The sequence below is a fragment of the Copadichromis virginalis genome, linkage group LG16 (assembly GCF_057382275.1).
Source record: "Copadichromis virginalis isolate Kocher_CV1m ecotype Utaka linkage group LG16, C_Virginalis_male_GT1.1, whole genome shotgun sequence".
NCBI lineage: Eukaryota > Metazoa > Chordata > Actinopteri > Cichliformes > Cichlidae > Copadichromis > Copadichromis virginalis.
In genome coordinates, this window is record NC_140633.1 from 34,536,302 (window position 1) to 34,548,319 (window position 12,018).

The 12,018-nt window shown below is 40.3% G+C and overlaps 1 protein-coding gene across 1 annotated transcript in view; it reads right to left on the reverse strand.

Moving 5' to 3' along the window:
• Window positions 1-7,899, reverse strand: part of gpr39 (G protein-coupled receptor 39) — a 45,317-nt gene extending 37,418 nt beyond the window's left edge. Inside the window, exon 1 of the mRNA XM_085434525.1 lies at window positions 6,787-7,899. Within this exon, the coding sequence (XP_085290651.1) occupies window positions 6,787-7,570 (784 nt within the window). The 5' untranslated portion in view covers window positions 7,571-7,899. The remainder of the gene's footprint in view (window positions 1-6,786) is intronic.
• Between the last annotated feature and the right edge of the window lie 4,119 nt (window positions 7,900-12,018).

Consider the following 12,018-nt stretch of genomic DNA (forward strand, 5'->3'; position numbering starts at 1 on the left):
GAACTCAAAGAAACTTTCTTTTATGCACAATGCTTGGAAACCACGGGTTAACGTGTTTTGTAACTTCTAAGCTTATAAGTTCTTTTTAAAGTTCAGCATTTCCCTCAGAAGAATGTAAAAAGAAGTGAATGTAAAGTAGCATTAATGACAGTTTTCAAGGCATAGACTTCAGTTGGGCAGCTTGCCCATATATGTAACAGCCACCAAATTATTTGCACTTCACTTTGAGTAAATGTCATCTAAAAGCATGTCAAACACAAAGCCTGACAAATGTTAACAGTGTAAAGTACGTCTTACACTACGTCTTTACATTCCTACAGGTCCAGTGTAAAACTCTCCATGCTTTCATGTAATCCCTGGCTTTAACCAGACTTCTGCAGCTAGTACAAGTCTGCACTTTGATACAAAAATTACATGTTCTACTAGTTGCTTATGAAGATGTGTACTTTGAGGCACAAGACCTCAATCTCCTCATAAAATCTCAGTATTCTTGGTCAGTTTCCCTCTCCCTGTCTTAGCCTGCCACAGACTGTAAAATGAGGATGGACAGAGCCACCCCGTATTTTGTGGAGTCCCAGTTTGAAGCTTGGAGTTGGGTCTTTTAGATGTGTTTTTCTGGAGCCATCCATGACCATATATGGAGGAGAAGATGGTGAGCAAAGACATGCATCCATGAAGCCCATACAAACACAGGTATACATACTAATTACTGCTAACAGACTCAGAGAACACTCCAGTGTCAATGGAAAAAACTGGACCATAGACAGTCTGAAGTCATGGCTTGTTTGTTTGGTTGGGGTTTTTGTTTGCCAGATTCTATTTTAAAATGCTCCAAAAGGCACCCACAGCACATCCAGGGGTCAGAATTCAGGGACTTCAATTAGCTGAGGCGAAACCTAGCAGACAGCTAGTAGCTATAGCCTGTGTCGAATACACCTGTCAGTCAAAGAGGCCACGCCCCTCATAATGTACACACTTTAATACAGTTAGAAGAGGAAAGTTATTTAAAAACAAAAATCACCCCTAAAATGAAGTCGCAACCTTCAGAACTGAAAAATGAAGACAAAGCCTCAAGAGTCAAAAACTGCAGTTCCTGTAATGACCACTTGAGACACACTCCAAAGATAAGCCAGTTCTAACAGACTCCCAATTTAAAATGTCCAACTGAAATAAACATGTTTACGGCTTGCTGCAAGAAACTGATCCTGGAAACCGGCGGGAACTGAGTGAGTCCAACATAAAAACAAACAGCCCGACATGCAGACAGTGTTTGCTCTGTTGGTGTCATTTTGGGTTCAGACCATCCTACAGTGTGCTCCAGCTCCATCTCCATTTCCCCGTCCAAATAGTTTAACCTCTGCCTCAGCCCTGGAAGCTGCAGCTTGGTGTAAATGTCGAGCAAACCTTCAGCTCTACATTATCCCTCTCATATCTTTGTGAATTATGCAGAAATTATAATGATAACTGCCACTGGATTGCTCTGACCTGAAAGTGATTTTGTGCATCTTGTTTGTGCGATCATACTCAACCGAGTTATGTTTTAGAGGAGCAGTGTGGTTCACAAATTGCATCAATCAGCCCTACAGGCTTTAAAACACCTTAACTGCCTCCATTAGCTGAGTGTCACAGACTCTGCACTAGCTTCCCATTGTTTTCACATCACACTGGTTCTTTACCTCAGTCCCTCCCCGTCGGCCCCCTTCAGCCTGAAGTAAAACTCACAACAATTCACATTAAAAGTTTTTAAAATGTTTCACAGTATTTATACTTTCAGCACAAAAAAAAAAAAGAATAATCGCACACAAACACCAAGGTTATAAAATCAATACTCTGAATGTGTGAGTTTTAGGAGTACATAATGGACTCCTGTGCTGTGATTCAGACACACACACACACACACACACAGGTTTGGCTGGCGTTCAATGCCAGGCTGATCCAGCAGGACATCACAGTAGACTGACTCAAACAGAGGAAGGTGTGTTTGTATGCCTAAACCAGTAATGTTAAACCACTTAAATAAACAGACCACCCTGCCCATTTCTCTTAGCAGTGCGATAACCTTGAATGACATCATGTCCTGACATACGTCAGTACACAGTGAAGATTAGAGTGATCTGAGAGTTCAGTTTAGCAATGTTAAAGCACAGTGAACTATGGGAAAGCGACGTGTTGAAGTGAAACACTAATACACATGTGCAGAAACAAATGGCAGCTTCAACTGTCCCAGCTGTACTCAGGCTACCTAATTTAAGGCAAAAACAGTTTGTATAAGTCTAACAAGCTTAGGTCAATATATGGTATGAACGATTTTATATGATTTTAAACGGACTTGAGTAATTTGGGCTGGGCCTGAAGCAGCTACACGTGCCTGTACGCACTGAGTAAACAACACCAGCACTGCTATTGTTATTTTTGCTGTGGATTATGAAGACCAACATCACTACTATCCACTCAAACACCGAGATCTCAGCAGGTCTGTAAATACGAGCAGTAAGATTGCAGGTCAGTAGCAACGCAATATGACGCAACTTTGTGAGTCCGAACTGGTGACAAAGGAGGCGCAACATCCTCAGTGATGTAGCGCACCTTCTTCGTGGTGAATATGCATTACCACCATCAGGATGGAGCTGCAGGGCACCACCTTTGCAAAAATCTTTTCTAGCTCTGCTGAACAAGTCCAGGTGATTCATGAGGTCTTTAATGTCAGTAACTAGGAACTCATCATTGTTGTGGTTATATCTGTCTGACAGCTGCCACACAACACAAATGAGATTTTTAAAAGGATAATAAACACTATAATCCAGTATCATCTTATCTGAATGATTATTGTTATATTGAGAGGAGGAGTAAAAGAAAGGGAGTGCCAGGTGGCTTACACTGAGCCAATCAGCAGAGGGAGAGGGCGGTGCTCTGTGCTGCAAATACTTATCTCAACAGAAACTTTTAACAACTGTCAGTATTAAATGTATTTGCTGGGTTCAGAATACTTCTGTTTCTTCAGCCTCTATTAACCAACCTATGAATGTGACATGATGCTCAGATTTAAACAAGTGTAGGGCAGGTGTGAAATGGCTTGTTGTGATTGGTCAAAATTTCCCCGATAACAAAAAAGTTGTCTTTTACTTTTTTGTAGAAAAGGAAAACATGTTTAGGTTTGTTTTTTTTTAATCTAAAGTTTTAATTCTGAGAACTGGAAATAAAACTTCTTGGGTCAAGTGGGTCAGCCCTGTGATACAATGTTGTGGTGGCAAGCGACCATTACGGTGGGTAAACCGGGGCCTTTAGGCAGCTTTCTGGAATTTCTGTCAGTATATTCAGGAATAGATCTTCAGGCTTCTCAAAGGATATCCAGAGCTCTTTGGATGTCTCTGCCTTTAAATGATCCCATGCTGCTCAAATGTTGAGGGCCAGGCTCTGGGGAAGACACACAATGGAGCACTATCCAGATATGCTTTTACTGCACTGGCAGTGTATCATTGTGTCATCATGCTGCAAAATAAAGTTGCTGCCAATCAAATGCTTTCCGAGGGTATTGCATGATGGATGGATAGAATTTTCATGAAGCTTCAATGAACAGTAGATGGTTCAGATCACCTCTCAGTCTTGTTTCAGTTCTCTGCAGGATTTTGTCCTCTTTCATAAAAACATGACTTTCAGATACTGTTCATGAGCTGTAGATAGTATTTCAAGTCTGCCACTTCTTTTGTCCCCCACTTGTCCAGTTTCCTAAAACTTTATAGAGCGCATTGAAAACCATAAATGAATTTACAGGTAACGGCCTATTAGGACGAGTCTTTGAAAACTGTGTGTGCTGTATGAGGATTTTATCCAGAGGAATATGCTGGTATTATACAAAAGGAGGATTATTGTGGAATAAAGGTGGACCTCTGTTCACAGCCCAGTTTATTTTCCCCTGTTAGCAGACCAGCATCCACAGTTTTTAAGATATCAAGCTCAATTTAGTCCAATGGTACCAATAACAGCTCGAGTTGATTTAATTTAGGTGAAAATCAGTAAGAAATTGATATTACCCACAATTCTTCATGGATCGACTTCAAACACAGCAATATATGTGGCCTTTGGGGATATGAATACCTAGGCTGACTAAGAATTTGACCCGGACCTTCACTGATAGCACCCAAGATCAAAGGTGACCTTACAAAGACATTTCAAGAAACCATATTGAGTAATATATCATATAAAAGGGGATGGAGAGCGCTATGCAGCACACCTGTCATTATGGTACCCTACGACATCACAGTGAAGCAATAAAGTTTGAATATACCTTAAAATCTCAAGTTTTTACAGCTTATAAAAGTCAAAGATTTCAGCCAGTTGGGCAAAGAACATAAAATGCAATATTTTAGTACGTAATGCTTGAATGCATGTTGTATAAATTGCTTTAAGTGTTCAGATGGAGTAGAAAATCACTATATAAGAACCAGTCCATTAAACAAAAGCAGGTTGATGTCAGCATGTTTTAATACAAAAAAAAACAAAACTTAAAACATCAAACAGCTCTTTGGGGCAGGGGTGATGGTTAACGCACCCATATTTAAAGTTAAAAAACCCCCAAAACAATTCAAAATGTTTTGTAGGTGTCGCTGGGACCAGGATAACAGGGGTTTAAAAGTTTTATTCTGTTAGTGTGCAGTTTAGCTCATGCACGTCCTGTTTCCTGTCAGTGTTTTGTGTATTTATGCGCTGAGTCTGCTGTATGACTAAAGGGACACAGTCAGTCTGCTGCCTTCACTGCAGAACATCAACATCCGTTAACACCTCCGAGCCTCTCCTTCTTCGAGGCCATTCCTTGCTCATATTCAGTGGACCCAGACAGAGCACACAGGACGTCCAACGTGTCATTATTCCGCAAACTCTGCTGTTAACATGTAGTCTGGGTTAGGCAGGTGCTGGCATGCCTGACTGCTCTGGTAGAAGAATTCCTCTCTGTGAGGTGTTTAGTGAGGTTTCACCCATGTTTTTGTCTCTTGTGATGATTTCATGTCAGTTTTTGAGTGGGAAGTATTTTTCTTAAGAGTTAAAACACGACCATGGAGCATTTTGACTTCCTCAACTTCAAGACTTCACACTGGGCAGCATGAAAACATCTCTTTGCAAGGCTAAAAGCTTAATAGAGATTTAGCTTTTTGGTGGAAGTCCATATTAAACATGGTCACACTTTTGGATAACAGACAAAAAGGTCTAAACACTCCGTTTCAGGCAGCTTTTAAAACTCCTGGATCCTTATGATGTCATAGAAAGCAGATATGCTAATAAACTCCACCCACATGCCATTCAAACATGTTCTAAATGAGGAGCAGCCAATCAGAAGAAGGAGAGAAGCTAAAATAGTGTGTTTGGGGCTGTGAGGCTGCTCCGACTCCTAGTTTAAGGCAAAGGATGATTATTTTGAACAGTGACTCATGCAAAGCTACCCTGGAGTCCAAGGATAAAAATTCAGAGCTGGACATGAGCAGAACAGCTCAGCATTAAACAAGCCATGATTACTATTACAGGCAATTTGTGTGCAGCGTGTTTGACACACCCTAAACAAAAGCAGCTTGTGCGTGTCAGTGTGTGACATCAATCATTTTCATGGTCAGAACAAGGGAAGAAGACAGCCCAGACTCATTTTTATTACTTCCTCTTGTGGCTCAGAGACAAAGTGGTGCTTTTACTGTTGGTGTAAACAAGCGGAGAGACTGCACATCACTCATGTAGAGCACGGTGCACAGTGTGTACAAAGAAGACCCTACTTCACTGTTTCTGTTAACATTATCGAGAAATTTAGACTCGGGAGAGTTCAAGTAGACTCAAGCACTTTGGTAAGAAAAGTCCACCTCTTTAAATTAAGCTGATCTTAAACTTAGATTTGTTTTCGCTCCTCCCCCTTTAAGACAAATTTCTTCTGATTGGCTGTCATTGCAAACAAAAGGTTTGAGAAGCAGATGGGTGGGGCTTCCGCACCTGAGATGATCATATTAGGGATATGCTATCCCCTCTTCATGCCATCATACAGTAAAGTACATTTACAGTTTAACTGTGCGTCCTTTAACTAACCAATCAGCATGTAGCAGCAGAATGCCAGTCTTCTTTGGCCGTGTTGTTTTATTTGAACTAAAAGACTTTATTGACATTTTATTTGTTAAAAACAAATTCAAAAATTTTGGATTTTTGTTGAGTTGTTAATAATTACTTTGTTCCAAAGGTCAGGGCTCAAACTGGGCCACTAAAGTGACTTCGATAATATTCCCAGTACAGTAATGCCAGCCCTGACACTGTCTGTGTGAATTTTTTTTTTCTTCCTTTTTTGTACTGCAATTTGTACGTGTACTTACACTTCCATGTCCTGGGGGTATATTTTCAAAGGCTGTTTGTTCTGGTAATAAAATAATTTAATAGGAAATGATATTTTGTGGTATTTCCACTTTACAAATGATGGCGAGGACAGTTCTAGAATAAACTCAACGCTTAAAGAAGGGAAAACTTTGGACAGTGTTTTTAAAAAAATTAATTTAAGCTGTTGTGATTTTTTTTTTCTGGTCCAGCCCACGATGGTTTTTTACCATTTTGCGGCACTGCCATTGGTTGCGGACTACCTTGTGATCGCCCTCTGCTGCATGCCTGACTGAACTGCAGCCAGGCAGTGGACTGGCGCATTCTGGTGTCATGATGTCGCCGCTTCTTCCACGTTTGTGGCATCAGATTCAAATTATTTTACAAATTTCTGCAGCTTCATCGGTTTTAAGACATTAATACAATACAATACAATACATTCCAACTTACCAAGAAAAACTATGGTCTGCTTCCTGGCTGACTTGACCTTTGAACTTTCATTGTGGATTGCTCTTTGATTTCCACTGGTGCTTCCTTCAATGAATCCCATTGGCTTCTTCAGGACCACGATCATAGCTCGGCACATGAAAGCCACGCAGACCAGCACGATCATGTACACGATGAAGGCAAAGAAGATGCTGATCCTGTACATCACCCAGTGCTCCCTCAGGTTGGTGCAGAAGGTCAGGTTCTGGACTGGGGTGCTGCGCGTGACTGGGATGTGCCCCTGCGTTCCCATGGTGATCAGCAGTGGCAGGGCCACGAGCAGGGCCACGACCCAGGCGAAGGTGATTAGGCCGGTGGTCCATTTTCCTCCCAAGGTTTTAAAGCGAAAAGGGTAACAGGTGGCGATGTAGCGCTCAAAGCTGAGCGTGGCCACGTTGAGGATGGTGGCATAGCTGCAAGCCTCAAACAGGAAGTTGTAGATCTTGCAGAAGGCGTTGCCCGACGCTGACGAGAAGGGGAACCAGATGGCACTGTAGAGCTCCACCGGCATGCCAATGAGAAGCACCAAAATGTCAGAGCAAGCCAGACTCACCATGTGGTCAGTGACGTTCTTCTGAAGGTAGCCCTTACGCATTAGCACCTGGGTCACTCGGATAGTGACTGAATTACCCACAATGCCCGTCACCAGGATGAGGCTGTAGAGGACCGTGAGGAAGATTTTGATCCCATATTTGGGTTCAAGCTCTTGCCAGTTCTTCTCCTCTCCTCTCTGCACTTCCTCATTCATGGATGCAGACTGGCGCGTCCAGATTTTCCAGGTATTGCTTTTCTTATCAGTCCTGCTGCGCGCTCTCCTTGCGGGCCGGTTTTTCCTGGAAACAGCTTAACTTTGTCTCAAAGTATTCCCGACTATCGCAGAGGTGGGAAACACGGATCGCTACGCGCACTGTGGAAAACTTTCTAAACAAAAACTCCGCAGTTTACCCGGCGTGCTTCCCCAGCCCCGGCCACCTCCTTTCTGCCTTCATGATCAGGTAGAAGTATACAGAGAGTTTCCGCCCGTGCGTGTCCTCCTGTGGTTTCACCTGTGAGTAAGTAAAGTGTTGGGCAACATTTAAATTGCGCTGATTTCCTCCTCCCTCCGATGAGAACAGCCCAGTTAAACATCAAACACGAGCGCGGGTCTGGTTTCACCCCACACACTGTAAGAAACAAAAAGCAGGTGGGCCAAGGCCAACGAATAAAAACAAAAAACGAAGCAGATCAGCAACAGACTGCACGGCTCTGCTGACTTTACTCGGCTTTGTAAAGGAAAGAAACACGGAAGGTAATGTTGACATGACATACAGTTCAACATATGAAGCCCACAGAACTTTACTTCTGTTTGGGTCAAGTTGAGCTGATATATTATTACAACACTGTAAACACTTTGTAAAGTAAGTAAGTAAAGTTTATTTATTAAGCGCTTTTCATAGACAGGTAGTCACAAAGCACTGTACACAAAGATTAAAATAAAGAGTACGATATAAATGTACAATATACACAATATAAGAGGTTAAATGTAAATTAAAAATGTAAAAAGCGTTGGTAACCGAAGGCTTGTTTAAACAGTAAATTAAAAAGGTGGACAAACAGAAGTTTACGTGGTTGTTTAGTTTCAATATTAAGTTCACAAACTTCATAATTCAGACTTTTATTTAGTTCTGTTTGGGTCATGTTGTCCCAAGTTTTCACAACTTTATTATAGTTGTTGGGTCAACTATAATAGGTTAGTTAGCCAGGCTGTTGCAGTGGAGTAAGTCATTATTTGATTTCTCAGTTAAAGAAATGAATAATCTCTAAATTTTATGGTAGTATTCTTTTTATGGAGATAATGACAGAATATCAACCAACGATCCAGAAAACACACTCTTTATATAAATAAAAGATGTAGATTTATTTTCACATCATTACTACTTGGTGGAGCAACTCTAACATAACATTACAACACTGTAAAAAGAACAACAAGTTGAACTTTTTTGGGGGGGGGGGGGGGGTTCTCAACTTCCTAAAAATGCTGGGCAAGCAGAAGTTTACTTTGCCATTTAGTTGACAAAACATACACGCAGTTCAAAATATTAAGCTGCCTGAACTTTATAATTCACACTTATTTACTTCTGTTGGGCCAAGTCAGCCTAACATCACAACCCAAACATTTTATGCACAAACATTTATTTTATTTTAAACAAATATGCAGATATTTGGAATGATGGAGGCAGGTGCAGGAAATTTTCCACAAAGACTGAAGTGTCTCTCTGATTTCTTTGTATAGTCCATATCTTAAACTGATTACTGATTAATGGAGCACTGCTGAAACTGTCCAATCACGGGTCAAAGGCAGCTGGAAACATGTCTGATAACACTGACAGTATTGAGAAAGAAATATAAATATTTTCAGTCCCAAGTGGTTCTGTGTTGAAGTTGCAATTTCATGATTAAAGTTGTTGTTTTTTAAGTCAAACAGCTGCCACAGCTGCTACACCATCTACAAAATGTCTTGTGTTGAACTTTAATCTCCACATTTTCACTTTTCTTTATCAAAAAGAACAAGAATATGTTGTTCATAATGTAGCTCTAATACTCTTTTTATAGCCCGGTAATCTGATTATGTGTATATAGCTATAGGAGTGAAACAGGTTGTAGTATTTACTTTCCAACGTCAGCGTACTTGTTTGTTCCTCTTTCCCTTTTGTTAAAAGCTCTGTATGTTCTCTGTAATGAATCAGGCGTCTGCTTTGAGCTGAACAGCTGGACTGTTGAATTTGTGTGTTCATTCATTCACAGATTTTAAATTCATGGCATTATTTGCCATCTCATCTTGTTCAGTTAAACATTAACATTGACAATGTTACAGTGCATCATCGGTCCTAATGTGCCTCCTTTACACATCCTCTGCCTCGAGTTTTTAGCGAGAATAGAAGCAGCAATTGAAACGCTGTTCAGTTCAGTACAAATAAACATTTAAGATTTATATCGAGCTTGTGCTGAAGATAAAAATGAAGTTCCTGCACAATCAGAAATCCTGAAAACGACTTCAAACAGGACAGAAATGTGCACTTTTAGCCACAGTTGTTCATTTGGATGACGGAGAAGTCAAAGGTGGAATAAACTAAATATGAAGGAGGTGAGTTCATCACCAGGCCCGGGGAAGAAAATCTGACTGCTTTTCCTCCTTTTTAAAGGTAATCAGTGATGAATGCGGGGCCATTCTTTCTCTATAAACATGAAGTACACTCGAGTGCATAAACCCTAAAAGGCTGACTCCTTGAAGTGATGAAGGCAGGCTGAAGCAGATTAGATAAAAGCTTTGAGGACCTTCTCGCTGTGATTGAGTATTGTCAGATACCGTCAATTAAACTGCCGAGCTCCATCGAGCGTCACTGGCAGCCAGATGTTAACTGTCAAAACTAAAATTGAGGTTGATTGTTCATTATGGTACTGGTGCCTCTTAATTATGTGACATTGTGTTCAGGCTCCAGTTTGTAGATCTCAGTAACGACAAACTGTCCGTTTGACTTTGAGATCATGAGCAGCATCATGAGGCGAGGAATCATCACAGCTGTTTGAGGTTAAAGGAAAAAAAGAGCAGACATGACGTGATAAGGACTCAACTAACAGCTGATTATTTTAAAGGGAAAAAAAGCAGCCAAACGTCAGACACAAGGCCGACTTTCAGCCTACGCACAGTTCATATTCCTAAAGTGGATAAAGTGAATCATGAGTGAAACTACAGATAATGTGCAGAACATAATTTTTTAGCAGTTTTTCACAACCCACTGTGCAAAATAAGCAGGTCAAATATCTAAATAACACCAAGACTGGGTTAAAAACCCACAGGAAACAAAGTTTTTTTTCAGGCTGCAGAAATGAGGAAGATTTCCCTTTACATCCAATCTGGCTAATGAGTGAAAGGAACTTCCTCCTCCCAATCACCTCTGCAAACTCCAAACAGGATGTGCACAAAACTTCAGGAAAAAATATTTAGTTTGCCAATTCATTCCGGCCATTATCTCCTCTCTCTCTCTCTCTCTCTCTCTCTCTCTCACACACACACACACACACACACACACACACACACACACACACACAGTCTTTTTATTTTTGTTAGCAGTGAAACACAGATGGTGAGAACTGCAGTCAATCTAATGGCCACTAGAGGCTGGCTCCCATAGACTCTTATTTTAAAATGTCAATCAAACATAGGAGTGAAACAGAAACCCTAAAAGGATGACTCCTTGAAGTGATGAAGGCAGGTTGAAGAGGATTAGATAAAAGCTTTGAGGACCTTCTCGCTGTGATTGAGTATTGTCAGATACAGGCTGGCTCCCATAGACTCTTATTTTAAAATAGAGAAGCAAACATGTTATTATAGCTATGGATGGTTTCTCCCTTCACATCTTCACATATGAAAATAATTCTGACCTATGTGTACACTCTTTATTTCTACACAGTGCTGTGCAAAAGTCCAATTTTTTTATAAGTTGCTTCCAAAGAACCAGAATTAATCATTTCTGAGAAGTGTGTGTTTGATAAGTTCCTTAACACTAATCTATGAGTCATTCAAGTGGAAAGAAAAGCTCCTAACTCGGGGATGAACCAGTGTTGTGTCAACAAATAAAAGGCAACCTGGCAAAGAACCAATTTAAAATAAACATATCATTTGTTCCCCCCCTTTTTTTTTTTCAAATCTACAAAAAACCCAAAAGATAAGTTTGAAAGACAAAAATTGTATTTTCTGCCAATGCAGTAAAAGCATACCAGGACAGAAAAACAGTGGAAAACTATCAGTCATGGATTGGGCTCCAAGTCCAGACCTCAACATTATTGAAGAAACCCGGAGAACTAGAAGACTAGTTAAAGGAATTAAAACAAAGCTTCCTAAACAGTTCAGACTGTGCTGAAGAATAAAAGGTGGTTATACCAAATATTGACTTTTAGTCTAGTTAGAACTCTACAAACTTTTTTTTTTTTTTTACCTTGTATACCGTTTCCATCTTTCTCCACCAAAATATAAAACATTTACATTTGTAACAAAGTAACTTTTTCAGCGTTTCATAAATAACGAGGAAGGGGAAAAAAAATCTAATTTAGCAGGCAATAGTCAAATAAAAAAAAACAAAACTTTTTTTCTCCCCTCTGGGTTTGTTTTTCTTCGTTGCTTGTTTGGTAAATAATAAGAGAGGAAAACAATGTTTA